Source organism: Podarcis bocagei (assembly GCF_964188305.1).
Source record: "Podarcis bocagei genome assembly, chromosome: 3".
NCBI lineage: Eukaryota > Metazoa > Chordata > Lepidosauria > Squamata > Lacertidae > Podarcis > Podarcis bocagei.
In genome coordinates this window covers 92,434,732-92,461,314 of record NC_138127.1, presented here as the reverse complement: position 1 = coordinate 92,461,314, position 26,583 = coordinate 92,434,732, and the positions used below count along the sequence as shown (strand labels likewise).

At 43.6% G+C, this 26,583-nt stretch overlaps 1 protein-coding gene across 1 annotated transcript in view; it reads left to right on the top strand.

Moving 5' to 3' along the window:
• The window catches only part of TTL (tubulin tyrosine ligase), a 31,656-nt gene extending 8,278 nt beyond the window's left edge, over positions 1-23,378 (top strand). Inside the window, exons 2-7 of the mRNA XM_081188749.1 lie at positions 6,303-6,381; positions 9,813-10,045; positions 11,104-11,239; positions 11,391-11,660; positions 14,130-14,273; positions 16,405-23,378. Of these exons, the coding sequence (XP_081044875.1) occupies positions 6,303-6,381; positions 9,813-10,045; positions 11,104-11,239; positions 11,391-11,660; positions 14,130-14,273; positions 16,405-16,519 (977 nt within the window). The 3' untranslated portion in view covers positions 16,520-23,378. The remainder of the gene's footprint in view (positions 1-6,302; positions 6,382-9,812; positions 10,046-11,103; positions 11,240-11,390; positions 11,661-14,129; positions 14,274-16,404) is intronic.
• Positions 23,379-26,583: the final 3,205 nt, after the last annotated feature.

Sequence of the window (26,583 nt, the reverse complement as noted above, 5' to 3'; positions counted from 1 at the left end):
CAGTCCATTACCAAGGCAAGACACTGGTGCAGCACTTCCACTGCCTCATCTGCAGATGTAAAGGAGAAATAGAGCTGCGTGTCATCAGCCTATTGCTGGCAACGTACTCATGTAGATGTTACATTTTATATTTTTTTTATTAGTTTTTTAACATAACATTTTCAACAATTATTAAACATACTTTTATATCTTATACACTTTTTTTGACTTCCATCCATCACATCTGAAATTTTTCCAATCTTGTCACCTAATTTACATTTCTTACTTTCACGATTACATTTAAATATTATAACTAATGTCTCTCTTCTTTCTCTTCTTTGCAATATTTCATATATTTCTCCTTACAAAACCTCTAGTAGTCCTACTAGCGTAATTTGTTGATTACAATTGCTCTTCAAATAGTTCGTATATTTCTTCCAATCTTCTGTAAATCTCTGGTCCCGCAGGTTTCGAATCCTTCGTGTCATTTTATCCAATTCTGCGTAGTCCATTAATTTCGTCTGCCATTCTTCTTTCATCGGTATTTTTTCTTGCTTCCTTTTCTGGGACAACAGGTTTCATGTAGATGTTAAACAGCATCTTAAATTGAACTTCGTGTCCCTTTAGAGATCCAAGATTCTCCTTCTTATCTAGCCTGAGAGGATTCCCTTGCAACTCTGCAGATTTGCCTCCGGATTTCGTTACTCTCCTCACTTGCTGCGCCATCTTCTGTTTTTGCTCCTTCGTGATTGTCCAAGTTTAGTTCTACCCTAACAGTTTAATAACCCTTCTTGACATCCGGCCTCGTGCAGAGCTAAACCCAAAGGCAGATTTCACAGAAACCCTTGTTAAGATCCGCCTCTCCTTCGGCAATTAAAAACACTTGGATAACTACTGTGTGGGCTCAGTTGTGTATTTTTTATTTTCTTCCTTGTTTTAAGCACCAGTACTTCAGCTCTGTCAATGCCCCCATTGTTGCCATAAAAAAGAGCTTTTTGAACGTCCTCCACCACCATCTGTGGGGAGGAAAGCCTAGAGCTCTGTTGAATCTCCTTTGTCAATGGTCTTTGATACAATTCTCAACGTGAATACGTTTGATGAGGGAGGCTAGCGTTTTCGGAATATTTTCCTAGGCCTGCCTCACTTTCGCAAGCATTCCCCACTTGGAATTGTTCTTATACAGTGGTACCTTGGGTTAAGTACTTAATTCGTTCTGGAGGTCTGTACTTAACCTGAAACTGTTCTTAATCTGAAGCACCACTTTAGCTAATGGGGCCTCCTGCTGCCGCCACGCCGCCGGAGCACAATTTCTGTTCACGTCCTGAAGCAAAGTTCTTAACCTGAAGCACTATTTCTGGGTTAGCGGAGTCTGTAACCTGAAGCGTATGTAACCTGAAGCGTATGTAACCTGAGGTACCACTGTAGGTTCTTAAATTTCAACAAACGTCATCAAACCTTGGCGTGGCTAAGCCCGGTTCTAATGCCCAATGTACTGTGCAGTGGGGGCCTGCAAATATCGCACAAGAGCCTTGACCAATTCATCCATTGAGAAGCTATTATGATACTAGCATCATGCATTATACATGAGAAGCCCGGTGAAAGTTCACCCGAGGTCAGTTGAAAAGCTACATTCATGCAGTTTTACACTTTGGGACAGTTCACACCAACTCTCACTACTTTCTGTGTTTCCTCCACCTTTAAAAAAAACACACCACTTTTTTCTTTTTAAATATGCTCAGATGTGATCCTGTTGCATTGCTAGATGTTTCAAATGTGCATTTGTATAACGTATGCACACAGAGTCAGCCTATTTGTCCGTCTAGCTCAGTAATGTTATTCTAGCAGCAGTTCTCCAGGGAGCTGGAGCGAAGAAAGGTCTTCTATGTCACCTGCTACCCGATTCTTCTTTTATTTGTTTCGAGATGCCTGGGATTAAATTTGGGACTTGTTTCTGCATGCAGAGCATGTATTCTACCACTGCTGAGTTACAGCTCCTCCCATCCTATAAGGCCCCATTTGCACCGTACATTTAAAGCACTACTGTACTACTTGCCCTTGAGGCTGACGCAGAAACTCCAGCGGGTGCAGAATGCCGCGGCGAGGCTCCTTACGGGGTCCTTGCCGCGGGATCACATTCAACGGCCAACTGCACTGGCTCCCGGTGGAGTACAGGGTCAGGTTTAAGGTGCTGGTTTTGACCTTTAAAGCCCTATGCAGCCTAGGACCCGCATACCTACGGGACCGCCTCTCCTGGTATGCCCCGTGGAGGACCTTAAGGTCCACAAATGACAACATTTTGGAGGTCCCAGGTCGCAAGGTGGTTAGATTGGTCTCAACTAGGGCCAGGGCCTTTTCAGTACTGGCCCCGACTTGGTGGAACGCTCTGTCACAAGAGACTAGGGCCCTGCGGGACTTGACATCTTTCCACAGGGCCTGCAAGACAGAGCTATTCTGCCTGGCCTTTGGTTTGGACTCAGTCTGACCCTTATGTTGCCCTCCCCTTATGGCCTTGATCTATCAGCTACTTTTAAAATGAGGCTGCATTTTAAATTGCATTTTAACCTGTATTTTAAATTGTTGGTTCCCCCCCTCTCTTTTTCTTCTATTATGTTTTTATTGTGATTTTCTTGGTGTTAGCCGCCCTGAGCCCGGCTCTGGCCGGGGAGGGCGGGGCATATTTTTTTTAAAAAAATTAAATTATTATTACTTAAAGCAGGCATGAAGTCCTGCAAAGAACCCGGGGAAGCGTAGTTTGCTGAGAGTTGTTGGGGGGTGGCTCATATTCTCCTCGAAGAGCTACAATTCCCAGAGTGATCTAACAATCATTCCCTCTTCCCAGGGAATTCTGAGAATTTTAGCTCTGTGAGGGGACCTGTAAGCGTTCCCAGGAATCTTTGGGCGAAGCCATGACTCTAAAGTGGAATGGTTCTGCTTTAAATGTCTAGGGCAGATGGAGCCTAAGTCACGGTAGGGAAGAAGTCAGGGCTCATTATTCCAGGCTGAAGTTCTGCTCACTGCACACCATACAGAGAATGATTTAAATTATTAAATTATTCTTACTACATTTCCACATCGCTTTGTGAATCTTCGTTTAACGTTCCCATAAAAATTCATCAGCTTGTGGTTGTTGTTTTTTTAATCATCCGCTAATTTCTCTTAATATACACATTTAATGATTCAATTTTGCCCCCTTTGTAGATATTTCTACAAAGCAGTTTTACCTAACAGAATGCATTTTGTATGTTAGTGGAAATAACATATAAAATGCATTATATATGGAGGAAGAATTATTATGCACACTTTGCCATAGTATGTTTGTTTCTGTTGTCATCTTCTTCGGCGGTCGCTCATAGCCGAGTAAGATTGTCTTCCATGAATGTGGTCTTAACAGTGAGTCCGTAAGTGACCGTAGAGGCCAATTCTGAATCCACACATCCTTCCACAGTGGGGACATAGGTTTCTAGGTGGGAGTTTATCATGGTGAAGATTTGCCAAACGTGCCTTCCTCTTAGCTCATTTCTCCCTTTCACCCTGAGTTCATGCTTCTTCATAATGCCTTCTGTAATGGCTGTTCTCCAATTGGAGCGCTCGTGTTTGTTTCTGCATTCATTGCTCAGCTGGTGACACTCATTGCAAAATTCATTGAAGAGTGAATTTCAAGGATTGGCTGTATTTCAGTTCTCAAATTGCTTTGGAAAGTGCAAATTATGTAGGTTTGCCTTCCAGTGTGAACTGAATCTAAGTTCTCTTTCATCTCGAGGCAAAAGGTAGATCGCTGGGTGATTTGTAGTAGACGGGGAAATCCTGCCTTCCAAATATTTAACAATACCAGCAAAAACTACTGCCCAGCTACCCTCAGTTGAACTGCTGAACAGAAGAAAGCATGGGAATGGGTTTTTATGTGAAAGGACTGGCCTGCGTTCAGTTCTGAAACTCAGAACAGATTCCTGAGCTCTGAATTCTTTAATTCTGAATATCTTTTGCACCAGGGTCTGCTTGGCGAATCTTGGGGCTGTAGTATAAAAGAAAGTAGATCCGTAAGCCTGACGTTGGCTGACCCTTGCTGTGTAGGTCTGGGAACGACTTAAGCTGCTTACTTCTCACAGAAGGCAATGGGATTTAAGCAGTCTGTCTGGGAAATAGCAGCCTTTGTATTATCAGATGTAAGGATGCCCAAATCTCTTCTTGCATATGCCCAAATTGGCTTCTTCGTAAACGTGAGCATGGCACACATTAATGCATCTCTTCTTGTCTGTCCGTATCTATGTATTGACCTTCATTATTCCTAGCTCATACATTGGCTGCACTTTGACCTTATATTGTTATGCGAATGAGCCAGGGTTAAGCCTTGCCCCCATACGCTCCCCGTTTCCTCCTCCAGCTCTGTTTTTAACTAACCACAGTTTAGTATCAAGTCTGAACCCAGAAGCTTTACTCGAATGAGGCAACTTCAAACCTTGGTTTATCAAGCTGGCTTGTTTCAATACACTGTGGCAATATTAACCCAAATTTAGGGCAATTGCCTATGCCTGGCTCACCTGACTTACTGTTTGCCTACCTTCAGATCTGACTGGGTAGATAAGTTCTCCCTGTCCGCTTTATCTACGCCATGCCAAATTGTATAGACCTCTATCCCCTCCCTTGCACCTTTTTCAAAACTAAAAAGCTCTAAATGTCATAACCTGTCTTCCAACCCCTTGACCATTTTGTTTCCCCGCTTCTGAACTACTGCTTCACACTGAAAGCGGGATGGGGATGGGGGGGTGAATCACACTTGTGAATGCTCCCTGTGTAAAATATTCCCTGCAAGTATAAATCTAGCACATTGCAGAGAGAGGTTCTAGGCCAGTCTGATCCCTTCTGAGCTACTTTTCTCCTTGCAAGAATTTTGTGGGTTGTTTTTTTACATAGAGAAACATTCAAAATTTTAACTGGAGTGTATTTATTGAGACCCACTTGCAGTTAGAAATAATAATAATAATAATAATAATAATAATAATAACAACAACAACAACAACAACAACAACAACAACAACAACTATTTTATTTATTTATTTATTTATTTATTTATTTATTTATTTATTTATAGCCCGTCCATCTGGCTGGGCTTCCCCAGCCACTCTGGGTGGCTTCCAAAAAAAATATTAAAATACTGTGATACATCAAACATTAAAAGCTTCCCTAAACAGGGCTGTCTTCAGATGTCTTCTAAAAGTCTGGTAGTTGTTGTTCTCTTTGACATCTGGTGGGAGGGCGTTCCACAGGGCGGGCGCCACTACCGAGAAGGCCCTCTGCCTGGTTCCCGGTAACTTGGCTTCTCGCAGTGAGGGAACCGCCAGAAGGCCCTCGGCGCTGGACCTCAGTGTCCGGGTAGAACGATGGGGGAGGAGACGCTCCTTCAGATATACTGGACCGAGGCCGTTTATATATGTTATATAATCACCTCCACCTTCTGCATGTGTACCTGAGACTTCAGTCTTCGTGGATTTGTAAAGAGATAAGAACCCTATCTTCTAAGCCCCACAATGATGGGGTGAGGGGGTTTTCTGTTCTTCACACAATGACTGCTTATACCACTTCAGGAAGGTGGCACTTCTGATTTGGTGCTAACTGCGGTTATTAACTCAGGGATGGTCATGCAGCTTGGGTTTAGAATGCCACTTGCTAGCCTAGGAGAAGCCAAAATCCTGCCTTCCAGATGTCTGTTGGACTACAGCTCCCATCTGGCCCAGCCAGCATGAGCAGTGGTCAGGGATTTGAAGTCCAAAACAGCCTGTTCGCTCCCCCAAATGAAATCAGGAAGAGTCATCAGCCTGCCTTTCAGCAATGTGTGTTTAAGTACAAAAGAATAGATGTTACCGTGCTACCTTGGTTGTCAAACTTAATCTGTTCCAGGAGTCCATTCAACTCCCGGAACCCTTCGAAAACCAAGACACGGCTTCTGATTGGCTGCAGGAGCTTCCTGCACTCAAGTGGAAGCCACGTCGGATGTTCAGCTTCCGAAAAACGTTCTCAAACCGGAACACTCACTTCCGGGTTTGCGGTGTTCGGGAGCCGATTTCTTTGGGAGCCAAGCCGTTCGAGTACCAAGGTACCACTGTATTTCCTTGAGGCTTGGGCACAAGCAAAATGGCTGGGATTTTAAATTTCACTTTTGCATTCCACCGAGCTGTGTTTCCTTCTAAACAAAATTGGAGATCATTTGCCTGGATAAATGTTGATCTCTTTTTTAAAAAATCTTTTTCGTGCGCACACATGTACACTTCCAAATTCATAAAGAAAAGGTTAAGATATAAAAAAACCTCTCTCTTTCTCTTTTGTAGGTCACGAACCTGGACTTGTGCAGCTGGTGAACTATTACAGAGGAGCTGATAAGCTTTGCCGCAAAGCTTCTTTAGTGAAGTAGGTTTGGCTCTTTATTTTCTTTCTTGTAACTATGGGTTATAAGGGATCCTGTGTAGCACATTTTTGTCATTTTTTTCTTAAGTTACATGGGAGAGGGCAGTTAGATGCAGGATACTGGGGGGGGGGGCACGCGAGGGGAGGAGAGGTTGGAGAAACTCCCATTGTGCAAGCAGAAGTCCTTGCACAGGGCTGCCACAGACATGAATCTTACCCCTAGGATATTTACACCCTTGACATTTGTATTCTAAAAACAATGTTTATAATCATTGCTCCTTACTGTATGCTATGAGCCTTCCTTAAAAACCCTGACCTTTTCTTGTGAAGGCGAAATAAATTACAGTGGTACCTCGGGTTAAGAATGTAATTCGTTCCAGAGGTCCGTTCTTAACCTGAAACTGTTCTTAACCTAAAGCACCACTTTTAGCTAATGGGGCCTCCTGCTGCTGCCGCGCCACCAGAGCACGATTTCTGTTCTTATCCTGAAGCAAAGTTCTTAACCCAAGGTAATATTTCTGGGTTAGCGGAGTCTGTAACCTGAAGCGTATGTAACCTGAAGCGTCTGTAACCCGAGGTACCACTGTACTGGGCCATTCTGCCATAGTTGTATGTCCTTTTCGAGATACATCTCTTGATAGATATGCAAAATGTAGTATAAGCAACAAAGAGATTTGTGGCACCTTAAAGACTATAGCTTGCACCCCATAATTGTACAGTCAGTGCAAGGCTTTTCTCTTGTGTAGTGGGACTTCCTCCACCTACGCACGCCCTAAGTCTGTTCTGTTCTGCATTTTCCCCAAATCCCATGGAGCAGATTCGGGGAAGGGAGGAAAGTCCCTTTGTGCAAGAAAATCCTTGTGCTTTTGGGACATGAGAGCTGCCCTCAACAAATTTATTACTTCGTAAGCCTCCGTGAACTCAAGCTCACCCCTCTCCCTTTTTGCTGTTTCCTCTTAATAGCAACAAATCACACCTTTTCCCCTGCAGCAGACCCCGCAATTTGTTCCTTTCAACTTGTAAGAATATGAAACACAAAGCCTTCTTTGAAATAATAAATGGTACTATGACTGGAAGCCTTCCTTTGGCGATCCGCTTTCAGACCTAGCGTGATTTCCGTGAAGCCCCCTGACACGCCACTCTGATTCTGGGCAAAAGATGCTTGAGGGCTTGTTTTGATGTGGTCTAAACCACTGAGCCTCTTGGGCTTGTCGATCAGAAGGTCGGCAGTTCAAATCTGCGCAACAGGGTGAGCTCCCGTTGCTCTGTCCCAGCTCCTGCCAGCCTAGCAGCTCGAAAGCACGCCAATGCAAGTAGATAAATAAGTACCGCTGTGGCGGGAAGGCGAACGGCGTTTCCATGCGCTCTGGTTTCCGTCACGGTGTCCCGTTGTGCCAGAAGCAGTTTAGTCCTGCTGGCCACATGACCCAGAAAGCTGTCTGTGGACAAACGCCGGCTTCCTTGGCCTGAAAAGCGAGATGAGCGCTGCAACCCCATAGTCGCCTTTCACTGGACTTAACCGCCCAAGGGTCCTTTTCCTTTATATAGTGGCATAATGTAGGCCTTTTCATGCTGCCTTTATTTGCATATGGAGATAAGCCTTGAGGCTGTGTGACTCGTTAATTTCAAATGAGCCTTCCTCAAAAACCCTGACCTTTTCTTGTGAAGGCGAAATAAATTACTGGGCGATTCTGCCATAGTTGTGTGTCCTTTTCAAGATACATCTCTTGATTGACCTTTTGCAAAATTATATTCCGCTTGCCCTTTAGTGCTAGAAATCAAGCTGGAATTAACTAGAGTATCTTCTTCTACAACTGCATCTCAGTTTAACTCTAGGACCAAAACTGATCTTAATCCTGCTAGATTCCGACCCGAACCACCTCAGTATAGATGCTCAGCAATTACCCTGCCAGGGTTCGGAAAACTGTGAAAATTACCGTATTTTTCGCTCTATAACACGCACCCGACCATAACACGCACATAGTTTTTAGAGGAGGAAAATCCGTAGGCATGCCACCCGTAGGCATTCCATCCATAACACGCACAGACATTTCCCCTTACTTTTTAGGAGGAAAAAAGTGAGTGTTATGGTGCAAAAAATACGGTACCCTGCGCTCAGTTCTCACCTGTGGCTCCTACAGGTGAAACTCGGAAAATTAGAATATTGTGGAAAAGTTCATTTATTTCAGTAATTCAACTTAAAAGGTGAAACTAATATATGAGATAGACTCACAACATGCAAAGTGAGATATGTCAAGCCTTTATTTGTGATGATTGTGATGATTATGATGTACAGCTGATGAAAACTCCAAATTAACAACCTCAGAAAATTAGAATATTAAATGAAATCAGAAGCTGTCAGCATGTGACAGTGGCCACATCCTGGGAAATGGCTTCAACAGGCCGGCCAAACCAGGTGAGGGGAGCCGATGGGTCTCAAACCCTCAGTGAGTTAGGGGCTTCCCCTGCATGCGAAAACGGGCTCTGGTGGATTGAGCGAACGAGACCAATAGTGAGTCCAAGGATCAAGAAGGCGGTTTCTGCATGTGCTGTAGAAGTAAGTGAAAGGCAAATGGGACTCTTCAGCCTGGAAAGGTAGCCCATATAGGGATGTCTTTAGGAGAAGAAGAGGCTACGGAGTACCTCCAAATTTTACAGCAGAGAGATATTGAAGATAACGACTTGCCCCTTTCAGGAAGCCTTCTAAGTGGAGATCTCTCCCCCGCCCCCATTCAGTATCTGCATTGGATATTGTCAGCTGGCTGTTGTGGTTGCTCGAGAGTAACCAGGCCAGACTCCGACCTGTCTTTTACCGGCTTTATTTTGGTGCAAGCTATTTACAGTGAAGAGCGTCATAAGTTCATGTCTGGCTCAATCGCTAGCAGAATCCGGGAGTGGTCTGTTTTTGTACCTCCCCCAACGTAAAAGTTTCGTTACCCCCAGCCGTTTCCGCTCCTCCCTGCGGCTCAGACTACTGCGCAGGATGGGCGATGGCAAGAGCGTGCTTCCCTCCTCTCCAGCTTGCTCAGGAGTGGTGTTACGGCTTTTACTAGCATCCTCTGGTCCTTGCACCTCTGCTCCACTAGAGATGGGGCTTTCCTCCTCACCGGAAGAGGAACTGCTTCGCAAGATTTTCGGAGGCTCCTTGTAACGCAACTGCCCTTCTATCTCTCGCCTCTGAGCCAATGGCAGTTCCCTGACAGATATAAATGTTTATGTGTCTATATAAATGGGTTTTTTAATATGCCATGCTTTTGAATTGTGTTTATATATGCAGTTGTAGTGTGAAACTGTTTTGAACTGGTTCGTAGGAAAGGGTTCGTAAAGGAACTAAATGGTGGTGGTCGTGATGATTTGAAAGGTCTTTCAACTCCAGCGTGCCCTATGGAGGGGGAAAAACCCAACTCAAATTAAATCCTTGTCTCTTTCTTTAGACTAATCAAGACAAGTCCTGAATTAGCAGAATCTTGCACATGGTTCCCGGAGTCGTATGTGATTTACCCAACTAATCTCAAGACTCCAGTGGCTCCAGCACAGAATGGGACCCATCATTTGATAAACAACCCAAGAACGGATGAAAGGGAAGTTTTCCTGGCATCCTATCAGAAGAGGAAAGAAAGCGGAGAGGGAAGTGTGTGGATAGCCAAATCTTCGGCGGGGGCCAAAGGTTAGCAAAGAGAGTCTCAAATTATTGAGATATTTATCCAATAGATGCTAGAGCAGTGTGACAGCTAAGAGGCTGAGGCGCAAATCAAAAGAGCCACAGACCCACTCACGGTCTCAGTATCTTACAGCAAAGACGTAATAATATTGTATGCTTTTTTTTAAAAAAAAGTATGTCTCTTTTGTGTGTGTGTGTATAATTTTTATTAAGTTTTCTATTTTACAATTTAAAATATTCATTAAACAACCCTAAAATGTCATTGACTTCCCCTTTTCCATGGTTCAATTTGCATATCATAAATCCCTGCATATTTTACATAAACTAAACCATTCAGTATTCCATTATTACTTCTATCAAAACTTATTTACACTGTTGAATTTATCTTAATGCGGCCAACGTTTTCAAGTGTACACAGTCTCCCCCCATATATTCAATAAACATTTTCCAGTCTTCTTGTTCTCTTATTCTATACGTTAGGCCTGCAAACTGCACATATTCCACCACTTTGAGTTGCCATTGTTCTTTGGTTGGGACATTGCGCTTTTTCCATTTTGGGGCTAATGAAACACGGGCCGCAGTAGTGGCATACATAAATAGCCTTTTTTGACGCCTGGGAATTTCCATCTGAATTATCCCCAACAAAAGGGACACTGGTTTTTGGGGGGAAAGTACTTTTAAACATTCCCCCCCCAATTCATTATAAATCATTTCCCAATACTCTTTTACCCTTTTACAGGTCTACCACATATGAAAGAATGTACCCTCAACCTCATTGCACCTCCAACACTTATCTGATTCAGTCTTATACATGTATAAGATGTATTAAAAAGTATGTTTCTACCCTGCTTTTTAGCCAAAATGGCTCCCAGAATGGCTTGCAAAGATGAGCAGTAATATTACTTTTTCCCACAGGCTTACAACCAAAAAGGGATGGCACACAATGGAAAAGGGTTGGAGGGGATGGAAAGTCATGGTTCTTTTTATCTTATCACTTCTTTGTTGAGGTGGAGGCTTGTACTTCCTGTCCAACTTCTTCGCTTTCGTCTTTTCCTCCTGGTTAGGTGAAGGAATTCTTATTTCTTCGGAGGCTTCGGAGCTTCTGGACTTCATAGATAATCAAGGACAAGTGCATGTGATTCAGAAATACCTTGAGAAGCCTATGCTTTTAGAACCAGGTCATCGCAAATTTGATATTAGGTAAGCTCTTTTCATATTGATATTTCAGCTCAATAACCCACTGAAGTGAAGGTTTGGTGTGAAAGGCTGGTCATTAAATCTGATTCTTCTGAACTGAAAATTTTCTTAATGATTTTAAAAACACCGCCTCTATATTTTTCCCACCTTCTAGAAGCTGGGTGCTAGTGGATCACCAATATAATATCTACCTCTACAGAGAAGGCGTTCTACGGACCTCTTCCGAACCTTACAATAGTGCTAATTTCCTAGACAAAACCTGCCATTTGACCAATCACTGCATACAGAAGGAATATTCAAAGAACTATGGGAGATATGAAGAAGGGAATGAGATGTTTTTTGAGGAGTTTAATCAGTATCTGATGAGCGCTTTGAACATTACTCTGGAAAACACAATCTTATTGCAAGTCAAAAATATAATAAGGTAACGTGTTTTACATTTGTTAACAACTGTTCCCTGAGGATTCTTCCAAGACAAAGGTTACCATTATTAATCAATTTATGATTGATTGGTGTTTTTTTCACGGATGCTTTTAGAATTAGGGTATTGTGTTAATTTGTTGTACAGTCATACCTTGGATCCCAAACACCCTGGAACTCGGACGTTTTGGCTCCTGAACTCCACAAACCTGGAAGTGATTGTTCCGGTTTGTGAACGTTCTTTTGGAACTCAAATGTCCGACGGGGCTTACGCGGCTTCTCATTGGTTGCAGGAACTTCCTGCAGCCAATCAGAAGCAGCAATTTGGTTTTTGAACATTCCAGAAGTTGAACGGACTTCTGGAACGGATTCCGTTCAACTTCCAAGGTACGACTGTACTTTAATGTCACTGTTAGTCCCTAGAAGAACAGAAGAACTTAAGAAGGGTTTGCTAGATCAGACCAATGGGACAACCTGCCTGCCAATTTTGTGATAGCCCAAGGACATCATCTGATTGAGTCAAACTCAGCCCGTGAGGCTGATCCTGCAAAGGAATCTACCCAAAAACGGTTCTTGGGTGAAGGGCGGTATAGAAATTTAATAACTAATAATGAAATAATAAAAGCGCCTATGGTCTACAGCACAGTTTGGCATTTACAAAGCACATATAAAGCACATATTTTAATTAATATTATTTTCCCCTCCTTTTATATAAACTCCTGTAGACCATAATTACTGCCGGCACAATATATGTCTTTTTTATGGCCGACAGTCCCAGCAGCGGATGTTACTATGCATTATTTGGTGTTTGTTAAAGTTGGGATGGTTTTAGCATATACAGTTTGACAAAGATTTGTCAGTGTGTTCGGACTGTTATTTTATTTTCGATTTTGCTGTTCTGTAATTGGTGTGTGTTATATGTTTAATAGGGACGTGGGTGGCGCTGTGGGTTAAACCACAGAGCCTAGGACCTGCCGATCGAAAGGTCGGCGGTTCGAATCCCCACGATGGGGTGACCTCCCGTTGCTCAGTCCCTGCTCCTGCCTACCTAGCAGTTTGAAAGCACGTCAAAGTGAAAGTAGATAAATAGGGACCGCTTTCTAGCGGGAAGGTAACCAGCGTTTCCGTGTGCTGCGCTGGTGCCGGCTCGGCAGACGCAGCTTTGTCATGCTGGCCACGTGACCCGGAAGTGTCTTAGGACGGTGCCGACTCCTGGCCTCTTGAGCGAGATGAGCGCGCAACCCTAGAATCGGTCACAACTGGCCCTGATGGGCAGGGGTACCTTTACCTTTTTATATGTTTAATAATAATAATAATAGGTTCCCCAACCCTAGTGTAGCGAATTAGACTTTTAATGACGGGCCACTGTGAAGAGTGAGTGGATTCTGCCATCCAGGCCAGAATAAAATCAAATCAATGCTTTTATTTGCTGTCCTAGTTGTGAATACTGAATGGTGGAATAAGCCCATTGAAATGAATGGATATGACTAACTTAGATGTATTCTGAGTGTCATCTTAATACCCAGTAAGAGAGGCAGTTGCTTCCTACCTCAGCTTAACATAACTATTACATGCATAACAACTTAACATAATGCTTTGAGCTGGGGTGCCGAAATTCCAGGGGAGCAGAAAATACTATTTATGTACGTGACCACGGCTGTGTGGATGTTATTGGCCCAGAGATGGAAAGAAGATAAAGTCCCTACCAGAGAAGAATAGCAGATCAAGTTGATGGATTACGCTGAAATGGCTAAAATGACCGGAAGAATCAGAAATCAGGAAGACCAAATTTTTAAATAAGGAATGGGGGAAATTTATAATTTATCTTAAAAACCATTGTAAACAGTTAAAATTGTTAGTAGGATTGGAATAACACTTGTCGTTTAATGGTAAATTTTGGACACAATGGAGAGGTAAAAAATTTGGATTATTATAAAAGATGCAGGAGGAAATGATTAACAATAGGACCCACCGAGGGGAGCAGGGAAGTCCAGGAGATTTGGATAAAAAGGTAAAGGGACCCCTGACTATTAGTTCCAGTCGTGACCGACTCTGGGGTTGTGGCGCTCATCTCGCTTTATTGGCCGAGGGAGCTGGCGTACAGCTTCCGGGTCATGTGGCCAGTATGACTCAGCCGCTTTTGGTGAATCAGAGCAGCGCACGGAAGCGCTGTTTACCTTCCCGCCGGACCGGTACCTATTTATCTACTTGCACTTTGAGGTGCTTTCGAACTGCTAGATTGGCAGGAGCAGGGACCGAGCAACAGGAGCTCACCCCGTCACGGGGATTCAAACCGCCGACCTTCTGATCGGCAAGTCCTAGGCTTTGTGGTTTAACCCACAGCGCCACCCACGTCCCTTGAATGTTGGATATGTGACTGTAAAACTTTAATCTGAAAAAGCAAATAAATTAACTTTAATAATAATATTGCTTTGGGCTGATATCAGGTGTGCTCTGTCCTTTTTCCCCGCAGAAGCTGCCTTATGTGTATAGAACCCGCTATCAGCACCAAACACCTTCATTACCAGAGTTTCCAGCTCTTTGGCTTCGATTTCATGGTGGATGAAGACTTGAAGGTCTGGCTGATCGAAGTGAATGGTGCCCCTGCGTGTGCCCAGTAAGTTCTTGTCGCATGCTGGCATGCTTTTCCCGCGTGTGAGTGAGCTGTGTCGCGATAATATAGAATACCCTGTAAATTCCAGACCCTTGCTGTTTTGCATTTTGCATTTGCATGGCGATCGTGGACACACAAACATTTCTCTCTCCCCTTGTAAAGCTGATGTAGGTGCTGGAGAGAGAGGTTTGGAAGAGAGAGTCTTACATTCTCGGGGCAGAGTTGTTGTTATTTTGGGGTTTTTTTACTTACTTTTTTAAAAAAACAATTTTTATTTGGTTTTACAAATATAAACTTATAACAGTACAACCACACACATCAACAGTTAAGATTCCTCTGAATCTCTGGACTTCCCACCTTCTCCTCCAAACCTTTCCTGCTGCATATAATCCATTTTTTATATAACTCCATTATCTCCATAGTACTTGCTACATTACAAGTGTTATTGCAATCCTTCTAGTGTTTTCATCTGCTTACAGTGGTCTCCAAGATAAATTATAAATTTCCCCCATTCTTTGTTAAAGTTTTGGTTGTCTTGGTTGCTGAGCTTGCCGGTCAATTTTGCCATTTCGGCATAGTCCAACAGTTTAATTTGCCATTTTTCTCTGGTAGGGACTACTCTTCTTTCCATCTCTGGGCTAGTAGCATCCGTACTGCTGTCATCGCATACATAAAAAGTATTTTATTCTCCCTTGGAATATCAGCACCTACAATTCCAAATAGAAAACCCTCTGGTTGGTTTTTTTTTTTTAAATAAAAGTTAATTTAAACATTTTTTTTCAATTCATTATACAGTGATACCTCTGGATACGAATGGGATCTGTTCCGGAGCCCCGTTCGAATCCTGAAGTAAACATAACACGCGTCTGCGCATGCACGGGTCACGTTTCACTGCTTCCGCTCATGACATAATTTTGAGCGTCTGCGCATGCGCGAGTGGCGAAACCCGGAAGTAACGCGTTCCATTACTTCCGGGTCACTGTGGAGCATAACCCGAAAATACTTAACTTGAAGCTACTTCAACCCGAGGTATGACTGTATATCATTTCCCAGAATGCTTTTATTACCTTACAAGTCGTGGTAGAGTTGTTAGCACAATGGCGATCGCTCCAAGTACATTGAAACTTGGTTAGATTTTGCACACGTGCGCAAGGGTGCATTGCTGCCCAGGGAAGGCAGGTAAGATAGACAGGATCTGTCGAGAGAGAGCCACTTCCTAGCCTCTCTCAACAGTGCCATCCACACTGCACATATACTTGTGGATTCCAGGAACCATAAGTGTCTGTACTTCATGTCTGTCCTGCTCCGCTATAATAGGGGAATTGAAGGTGGAGGCCAGAGAGGCAATGAACCCCAGCAGCCCTAAATCTTAATATTTGGAAATTAAATTGCCGAAGATATCAGCTGGTGCATGGAAAGCGTTACGCCGCTGTTTCTTTGTACCGCTTGCTAGCAATGCCAGATACTATTTGTGCATCTGTGCAAAACGACACATGAAGGGGAAATTGGGCTAGCAGTTAAAAAAAACAGGTGTCTTCCTGCATTCCTAGACCCTTGGCCAGCTGTGTGTTTAATATCCTTATGAGGGTGGCAGCGGCCCGTATTTGTGAGGGATCTTAGCTAGGATTTAGATTCCTGTTTCTCCCAGCTCCATAATATCAAAGGAGAAAGACTGTCTTCCGGCAGTAACGCTGAGGATTTATTTTGAGCCTTGGTTTAGGTTGAGACGAGTTATAAATAAATATTATTAGTCATAACACGACATTTCAACAATACAATGCAAACTGGCCTCTCAAACCCACAATATTCTTTCTAATCCCCCCCCGTGTCTGCTTTTGTTAGCCACACTGGTGATAGAACATTGCGCTATAATAAATCAATTTCAGTTTTAGAGTGGTTTTTTTTAAAGGGTCTAGATAAAAGGGGTTTCAGTAGTCCTTTGCCGAGAGAGGAAATGATACGAAATCCGATGTTCTGAAGAATGCCACTGCTTTACGGTGCTATTCTGTCCATGCTTACTCAGGAGTATGTCCCATTTTGTTCAGGCGAGTGTACTCCTAGGTACGTGTACATACACTATGCTCAATCAACTTTTCTAATTCAAACTTGTCTCTTCTCATTTTTTATTTTTTAGGAAACTTTACGCAGAGCTATGCCAAGGTATAGTGGATGTAGCCATCTCTAGTGTCTTTCCTCTTAGTGACACTCCACAGAAGCAGAGCCAGGAACCCATATTTATTAAGTTGTGATGATGATCACATTTAAAAAAAAAAAAAAAAAAAAGTCCACCCAAAATACATGGGAGAACTGCGGCCTACGGATTTGGGGGGGGGGGGAGAGGAAGCTTGGATCGATCATTACACTTGCTCACCAGGCAGAAAGGATACAGAACGATGTCTCGGAAATTTAGGAGGGATGCCAAGTTTCCAAGAAAAGTCCAAAATGAACCAAAGCTGTCTCATCAACGCTGTGTGTGTGTGTGTGTGTGTTTTGGAACACCTTTGCTTTTGAAAGGATTCTTGCAATGGAAGGAAATTCTGTAGGAGAACAGTGCAACAGTTCTGCTTTAACGTGAGCAAAAACAGGGACGTTTTGTTTTTCGCACCCCTCCAATGTAATAAATTATTTTAGCAAAGCATTCTTCCAGGGATTCCATGGCTTGGAGGTTTTGTCAACTTAACATACTGTCATGTGGGTATTGTTTTGTTCTGTTTTGTTTTGTTTCCTTCACCTGCTGCAGTTCTAGTGCCTTAGCTTTGTTCCCAATAAGTAACTTATTTTATTCTTACTTTGTTCTGTAGCTTTTCTTTTTTTTAAAGCTGTGGGGTATAAACTGTTCCTTTAAAAACTGTTGTGTGTGTGTGTGTGTGTGTGTGTGTGTGTGTGTGTTGAGTTTTTAAAAAAACCTGTGGTGTTTTTTTATTATTGAACATTACAACGTGCAGAAAACTAACCTGAAGGACTGCTATCTCCCTTTTGACTCGCACCCCAATAATGCAGGAGGGGGCATTGTTTGACTGATGAGATGGCGCTGGACTACAATTCCCATCATCCTTAGCTGTTGGCCATTCTGATTGGTGCGGATGGGAGTTGGGAGTCCAACATCACCTGAAGGTTCTGTCATCCCTGCTGTAATACAGGCCGACACAACTCATGACCTAAACAAGTCAAGGCAACCAGCCATGTTCCTGTGGCTTGGCAGGCCCTTGACAATCTCTCTCTGTTTGCAGACCCAGGCAGCTTTGAAATGAAAGGTTTGTTAAGACTGCAGTCTTATGTTCACTTACCTGTAAGGCTCATTGAGACTGATTTCTGCGTGAACATGCAAAGCCTTGGGCTGTATGCCTCTGAAACGTTGCCGTGCATAGTGGATAATGGGCAGCATTTAGCTTGGTTGGCCAGAGGTTTTGCAGGCCATCCTTAATGTAGCTTCCATCCGTTATTCCTCAGGATCTGGTATTGCTTTTTTAAAAATAGCAAAAATGGCACTGAAACCATAGCACGTGTGTCCTAGCATTAGGACCTTCCCCCCCCCAAAATGTTCACATCATTTAGACTCCAAAGCTCTGTGTGTCATTGGCTGCAGAACCCTTTTCACCACCTTTTGTGTTTTAACTGTTTTCCCCCTTTGACTTTTACTCTTTTGGTTTGTTTTATTCATATTTCTTAACGAGGGGAGATCACTGGAAAGGAACATTGCCATCTTCTTCTGTTGCATTAAAAAACCCATCCTTTTGCATATCTCTTCATCTTATTCTGATGCTTTTGAGGTTCCAAAATACAAGCCACTGATCCCTTTCCTGTTTGACAGATGTTGTGGCTTGGTTCAGACGTCACAGCCAAACCACGGTTTGGTGGTTGTGAACCGACTTGGAAGTTCTTATGGTTCCTCTTTCCCCCATATTCCATGCCACCATTTTGGTTTGCAGTAGCAATAATTCTCCATGATTGCCCAGTGAGCAAACTATGGTTGCCACAACCACTGGTTTGAATCTCAGCCAGTATTGAAACAAACCATGGTTAGGAGGCACGCTATGGTTTGTGATAAAGCAGTTTTTGCCCAATTTGGACCTTACGGCAAATTAAGTCTACTGTGAACTAGGTGGGATGGAGGGAGCAAGCAAGCCTGTTCGCAACCGCGAAATAATTGCTCTCTGCCATTATTTCTCTGAAACAGTTCTGTATAGTTAGAACTAGCAACAACATTGCATCCACAAGACCATCCCATAAAATAAATTATTTTAAGATTCAGTTTATTATATAAAGAAGCTGGCATTTGGAAGTTCTGGATTCAACCATAAACATACTTACATGTAAATAAGGCTGAGTGCAATAGAAAAAAAAGATGCTAGAACTTTGTTTTTAAGGTAGTCGCTATGGTCTCTTAGGAACCCAAGAGGTAGGCGAAATTAGATCTTGTGTATCATCTGCTGCACTTGTGGTATCATCAGAATGCATAATATGAGATTAGATGCTGCTTGAATACATACAACCTGGTCCTATACATATTTACTTAGAAATAAATTCTGCTAGTTTCAATGGAACTTGCTTCACGTTTGAGAGCTTAGGATCAAAGCTTCAGCTTTAATATTCAAGAAAGCTTTGCAAAAATGTTTGAGCAAAGCGTGGTAAGCTATAAACTATTAGGTCTTGTACTCAGATTTGTGCTTGAGATTGCTCAGCTTTGGGGTTCGGCTGCGATTGAACACTTAAAGCAAACATTAACTGCTCTGCATCTATGACTCTTGTTGCCCTTGCAGACTTGGCTACAGAAGCATGCCTTCGACATTTTATCAAACCAGATTAAGTTGCCTGGCAAGTCATTCAAATGTTCGGGTGACAAATTTGTAAGTTCTTCAGTGGCAAAAAGGTGCTTCCGACATACTTAATGTAGTGTATCCCCTTTGGAACTAAATGCAATTGCTCTGGCTTAGGAGGGGTCAACTTTTAACTACCGTAGCCCTTGTTCCTGGGGTTTAACAGCATCTTGATGACGCTTACTGCTGCATTGTAAACATGCTGCCTTTGCAAATCGGCTTACTACAAGAGGCCAGACCGAGACAGTCCCCCGCTGCCTGCTATTCGGTTGGCAACTCTTGCTGGATTTTGGATTGGATTGCATGCCATTTTAGACCATTGCTCCCTATCAGTGTGAGGCCATTGTTCCTATGGTAATATGGCCTCCCCTCTGAATGGAAAATGGCTCCCCAGGCAAAGATGGTGGAAAGTGTCTTCTGCTTCCCTAATATGGAAGAGGCATTTACTGGCAGAACAGGGTCAAAACAGGTTCACATCCACCAAGGCAGAACATGCCATAACCCACTTCAGAAAGTATTGGCTAGAGGAGAGCTGTTGGCTCGGAAAGATGTGAAGGCCTCACAAAGGCTGGGTGGTCTGGTCCTCCGATTGACTGCACATTGCCTCCACTTGAAGGGTTATTTTCTGATTTTGCTTATGGAAGGAGAGGACACTGTGAATTGGGTTGGGCTGTGTCTTCAGAGTCAGATTAGTCTAAGCAAGATCTTCTGGCCTAGAAGGTCTGGAAGTGGGGGGTGATAACTTCCCTAAAGGCGCTTCCTCTTCACCCTTGTCTTCCTCTGAGCTCGAGGGCAGACTGAGCCCTGAGAACATTTGTCTCACCTGGTATCGTGTATTCTGGTTGACAGTGCCTTTCCACAGTCTTGGGCATGTATTCTAGCACCGAGCTATGGAGCTTCTTCTTTACAGAAGCTGCTATGGGCTCTCTGTTTGCTGCAGAGGATTCCTTTTGGGTAGCAGAGTCAGTTCATGTAGGATGCTAGGCCCACACATTCTGAGTCTGCAAGAGCAGAGAGCACACCTTGACACTCATCCAGTGCTCTCCTTTGTATAGTGAAGAGTGGCATGCAAACTTCTTTTTGCAGAAGCTTGTCCGCCATGAGTGATCATCTCATGGAGGAAGGAGGACCTCAACAAACCTAGTATTGCCCAAAACTTTGCTCAAGGAACCACTGCTGTAAGGCACTGGGAATTTTTCAGATCTCAGATTAGACATTCAGCCACTCAGGTTTTAATAGTGAGGGGTGTATAAATATTGAATGGTTTTAAGATCATGGCATGATAAGCTAAGAAGTACATGGAAGGAAAGTATACACTGTTGTCTCCTCTCTCCTGCAGCCTTCTGAAAGGCCTCGTGGAATTGGGAAAGGGGGCTGATGGGGGACAGGGAATTGCCCAAACTTAGGCTGAGGTCAACCCAAATTCAGACAATTCTCCTTTTCCTCCAGGAGCCCAGGTTGTTTCAGAGAATCTCCTGAACATTTCAAGATAGTTCTAGAGGGGGAAGGAGACAGGAAACTTTCATTTCACAGTCTTCCTTAATTTATCTTAGGCTCTAAGCCCATGACTTCTGCTTTATTTTTCTCTCTATTGAGACTTTATTGTTGATGTCTTCATTTAAACATTCTTTTTGCATTTTTCCTCCATTCATCGTCATTTGTCCCCACCATCTAATTGCTAACACTGCGTTTGTTGTTCCATTAACTAACTGGATCCTCCCCCACAATAAAAAATCATTGCGATACGTAATTTTATAGCTGAGGAGACAAGATGTGAACTGTTGATGGAACAGTTAAGATTTCCTTGGATTATTGCATTTAATCCCTTTTTTGCAAGTAGAATAATGTATAATGCAAATTTGGGTAGTCAAACAATTTTTGAACATCCAGTACATAATTCATAATTCATTGCTGATATGACTTGAGTAGATGACCTATAGTTATAAATGCATTTACATGAAAATGGGATATAGTTCTCTTAATTTTAGAAAGTAAAAATTGGATAAGAGATTTGGATAAGAGATTACCAGCTTTTGGAGAGTTCCCTGAAACTCCCTTTGCAGGCAGACTTTGTATGACAAAACGCAGCAAACGAAATGTGATGCACAGCATGACTTTTACGAGTTTAACAAATGCAGAATAACAGGACAGCACTTAAAAGTGTCTACTTGTGGACTTAGAATTTCTGCCCATTGCTATGAAAATTCCTTTTTGGCTTTGTAATGTTCTGTGGGAAAGCCTTGTTTAGGAACACAAATATAGCACATAAGTTTTTTTGCTTTTTTTTAAAAAAAGATGTCTCTTTAAAAAAAGGGCTGTGTTCCAATGTAAGACAATTATGTGTATGGCCTCTTTTGATATTCGGGGATATCTTTTCTACGCTGTAACTAATTTGTGTGTCCTTTGTATTGTGGTGGAATCATGCATTCTAGAAACCTTGTTGTGTTGTCAAAACCCAATGACTTGCAGATCTTTTTTCCAGTGGGATTTCGGAAACGGTTTTCTGCTCAGCCAAACCTTCGAAGCAATAAGAGAATGGAAATTCAAGTACTAAGGTGTATATACCCACGTTCTTAGTGCAAATATCATGTACATTTGTTCCATAAAATGACTGAAACGTACAGTAGATAGTGACAAGACAGACTTAAATACAGGACGTGATTGTGACTTGAGTGAATGGACGAACGATCTGAAGCATCACTTTCGCAAAAATGAAAAATGGGTACATTGTGCCCCATTTTGAGAGAGACATGTTGTCCAGTTTTAAATACGTAAATAAAAAGCCCAACCGTTTGGTGAAAAAGCCCAATGCGAATAGATTGACATCTTTTCCTTTTAAAATTAGTCAGTGGCGTAATCTGTCAATTCAATACAGTATTTAGTGTAATTTATCCTGGTGCGATTTGTCTTAATTTTACATTGGATACAGGATTGCAGCTCAGCCTACATAATCCTGTATCCAATTACCTGGGGATAAGCCTTATTCAACTCAGTGGGACTTACTTCTGAGTAGACACATATAGGATTTGCCCTCTTTTGCTTTAATTTCTGGATGAGGCCTAATCTGAAATTGTTGAGTTTTTAAAAGGATTTGCTCAGGTGACCCATCCTGCGCAGAATGTGTACTTTACTGTTGATGAGCTAGAAAACTCAATTTCTGCGACAAACAGTAATTTAAGACTTAGAAGATGGCGGTGTTAAAGTAGAAGCCCTTTTTAAATGCAAGCACTTTTAGAAACAATTGCCAGAAACAATAGGTAAGAAAATAAAAACATTTAGGCTATCCTCCTAAACATGTTTACTTGGGGAGCAAGTCCCATTGAATACAGTGAGACTTGCTACTGAAATAAAACTTTCATAGGATCGAACTGTTTCTCAGGGGTTTCCTTCTCAGATGGTTTCTACTGATGACTGACATTTGCCCTCTATCACTCTCCTTACAAGGTATTTTAGGCTCTGGCTAAATCTCAAAAGCACTTTTTGGAAAACGAAAAGGGGTAAAATGGCCACAGCAGGAAACTGGAAAAGCTGTCTTGACAAAGAAGGCTTTTTAACAAGTGACTTGGCCACTTCCACTCCTGACAGTGACTCTGTGCCTTCAGTAGCTGAGCAGAAATTCAACCAGTGTAGCTTTACCCTACTCTAGGCTGCTCCTAGTGAATTTCTGCCCGTTGTGAAACTGTTGAAGGAACGGCAGGGCCTCTTTTACAAAATGGGTGGCAACCCTTTTAGCAAACAGCATTCCTTTATATACAGGATCTGATGAGAAACAGGGAAAGGAGACATACCCACCTTCTTCCCATCAGGATTTTATTTTCCAAGTGGATTCGTGTTTTAGCTCATAGGAAAAATATCCTATATAAAACTACCCCTTCTGTGCTAAAACCTCTAAAATGTGCTCCTACTACAATTTAAGTGGTTGGCATGCGAGTTATTACAAACACATTAATGATGTTCCTGACCCCAAAACCAGTTTCATTCATGTGGGGAGCCTTGCATTTTCCACTGTATTTGAGAGTCCTCAGTACTGAATGTGTATGAATGGTCAATGCATGTCTCATTCTCTGAGCATTGTCTGTTTAAAAATAAAAAAAGGTTCTGAAACCATGTCATATACACAGTGTCTGAAGTTACATCATACGGATCTTTCATCTTCAGAATATTGTAGCGTGTGGATCTTTGTGTCTGATGAAATATGTGACTGTAAGCAGTGCATGGTTTGCTGACATTCGTATTCAAACCTCTCCTGAGCAATTTAAAAATATAAGCGAATTAAAAATATAAAACCTAATTTTACTTGTGTGTTCGTCTCTTTCTCTTGAAAAAGCAGGATTAAAATGTGTGGGAGCACAGGGATATACAAACAAGAAGGTAAACAGCTTGTCTTTCAAGAATTTTTTGAAGTCCCTCGGTCAGCAAGGGGCATATTCTTAATGTAACAGAGAGGCTAAGGCAGGATCCTTACCCTCCTCTTCAGTATTTACCCATAAACCCACATCTGCTTTGAAGCATTTCCCTGGTTAAATACGTGAGAGAATCATGCATCTGCAGGGAAGTAAAGTAAGCATTTGGGAAAGGGATGAAGAACCTATTTTGTGGCAAGCCGCCCAGAGTGGCTGGGGAAACACAGTGAGATGGGCGGGGTATAAATAAATAATTACGTACTACTACTACTGTGGGACGCGGGTGGCTCTGTGGGTTAAACCACATAGCCTAGGACTTGCCGATCAGAAGGTTGGCGGTTTGAATCCCTGCGACAGGGTGAGCTCCCATTGATTGGTCCCTGCTCCTGCCAACCTAGCAGTTCGGAAGCATGTCAGAGTACAAGTAGATAAATAGGTACCACTTTGGCGAGAAGGTAAATGGCGTTTCCGTGCACTGCTCTGGTTCGCCCGAAGCGGCTTAGTCATGCTGGCCACATGACCCGGAAGCTGGCTCCCTCGGCCAATAAAGCAAGATGAGCACCGCAACCCCAGAGAAGTATCCCCCTAAAACACTCCCTCGAAGGCCGGCCCAGGAGTTTTTGCAGCCCGAGGCAAAACGGAAAGTGCTGCCTTTCGGTGTCAATGGCATTTCCCTTGCAGCCCCCACCCCTGCCATGCACAAGTGCACTGGCCCAATGCACCATCTTGCCACCTCTCCCCATAACCCATCGTATTGGAGCACAGGCGTTCTGAGAATGGTGACACTCCAGGCCAGCCAAAATAGTGCTGGTACACCTGCGAGGGGCTGCAGCGGAGGCATATCTGCCTTCCAAGGAGCACGCTGCAGCTACCACCACAAGAGGGGATGCAATCCTTGGAGGCTGGATCTGCTGTCCTTGTGGCTCCTGCCGCCCAAGGCAGCTGTCTCACCTGGCCTCATGGGTGGGCCGGCCCTGTCTCCTGCTCTCTCTCCACTGCTAGACCTTGGCGGTTACCAGAAGGTACCGGTAACTGTAATTAAATTGTAACCTCGAAATGACACTAACCAGATGCCTATGGGAAGCCCATATGTGAATTCCTAGCAGCTGGCATTCAGAGGCATTATGGGTGACATTCCAGCTAACTTTTATGCAGGACAGACCCACTGAAATCAATGGACGTAACTTAGGTTCATTCATTTCAATGGGTCTGAGTGAAAGTTAGTCAAATACCATCGATTGCCTCCAGCAGCAGAAGTAAAAGGTAAATGTAAAGGTAAAGATAGTGATGTATGGAAGTGAGAGCTGGACCATAAAGAAGGCTGGTTGCCGAAGAATTTATACTTTTGAATTATGGTGCTGGAGGAGACTCTTGAGAGTCCCATGGACTGCAAGAAGATCAAACCTCTCCATTCGGAAGGAAATCAGCCCTGAGTGCTCACTGGAAGGACAGATCGTGAAGCTGAGGCTCCAATACTTTGGCCACCTCATGAGAAGAGAAGACTCCCTGGAAAAGACCCTGATGTTAGGAAAGATGGAGGGCACAAGGAGAAGGGGACGACAGAGGACGAGATGGTTGAACAGTGTTCTTGAAGCTACCAGCATGAGTTTGACCAAACTGTGGGAGGCAGTGGAAGACAGGAGTGCCTGGCATGCTCTGGTCCATGGGGTCATGAAGAGCCGGACACGACTAAACAATAACAAAGGTAAAGACAACATGTGGGACTGACCCAAAACATTCTTTAATGTGTGACATTTTAATGTATTTTTAATCTTTGTTGGAAACTGCCCAGATGGGCAGGGTACAAATAAATTATTATTACTGTATTTTTCGCCCTATAGGACGCACCATCCCATAAGGCGCACCTAGGTTTTTTTGGGGGGGGAATAAAGGGGGGATTTATTTCCCCCCCAGGCGCGGGGCTGGGGCGGGAGAAGCCCAAGCTTCCCCTGACCCCAGCCCCCAGAACAGGCAACTCTCCGCAAGCTGTGGGAGCCCATTGCGGGGCTCCCGCGCCTTGCGGAGAGGTGCGCGAAGTCTGGGCGCACTGACCTCAGCGCGCCCAGCCTTCAGCATGCAGGCAACTCTCCGCAAGCTGCGGGAGCCCAGCGCAGGGCTCCCGTGGCTTGTGGAGATCTGCGCAAAGCCTGGAGAGCGAGAGGGGGCGAGAAAGCCTGCATTCGCCCCATACGACGCACACACATTTCCCCTTCATTTTTGGAGGGGATAAAGTGCGTCCTATGGGGTGAAAAATATGGTATTATTATTATTATCATCATCATCATCATTATCATTACAGTGGTACCTCGGGTTAGATACGCTTCAGGTTACATATGCTTCAGGTTACGGACTCCGCTAACCAAGAAATAGTACCTCGGGTTAAGAACTTTGCTTCAGGATGAGAACAGAAATCGTGCTCCGGTGGTGCGGCAGCAGCGGGAGGCCCCATTAGCTAAAGTGGTACCTCAAGTTAAGAACAGTTTCAGGTTAAGAACGGACCTCCGGAACGAATTAAGTACTTAACCCGAGGTACCACTGTATTATCATTATCATTATTATATTCTGCTGCCTGATACAAAAACAGGAATCCAAGGCGCACAGATTATCCAAAACTGGGCAGGTTATTTTGGCACCCGAGGCAGAAAATCCCACCACCACCTCTCGCTAGGAGTACAAACTGCAGCTGAGATAAATGACAAATCTGACACTGCACCCTTAAAACAGCCGCCTCGCCCTGGCTAACACTAGGGGCGGCCCGGATGTCCCGCCCATGGATGGAAAAGGAGAGCCATCAGAGCGGCAAACCCTCTCCTCCAAAGAACTACCCTCTCCCAACCTTTAGGCGGCGCTCACAAGCTGCACGCGCTAGTGCGCAGGCGCTCGGGAGAAAGAGAGACGGAGGGAGGGGGATCCCGTTGCTGAGATTGTGAATGAATACGGCAGTAGTAAATATAGAGGTGACACGCTGCGTTGAATCTGTGGTGACAATTTAAATCCGCCGCTGGGCCGTGCTCCTCCCTAGAGCCGCTCTAGAAATTGGCTATGGCAACTGAGACACCTCTAGGCGTGTAAACTCTGGACTAAAACAGATCA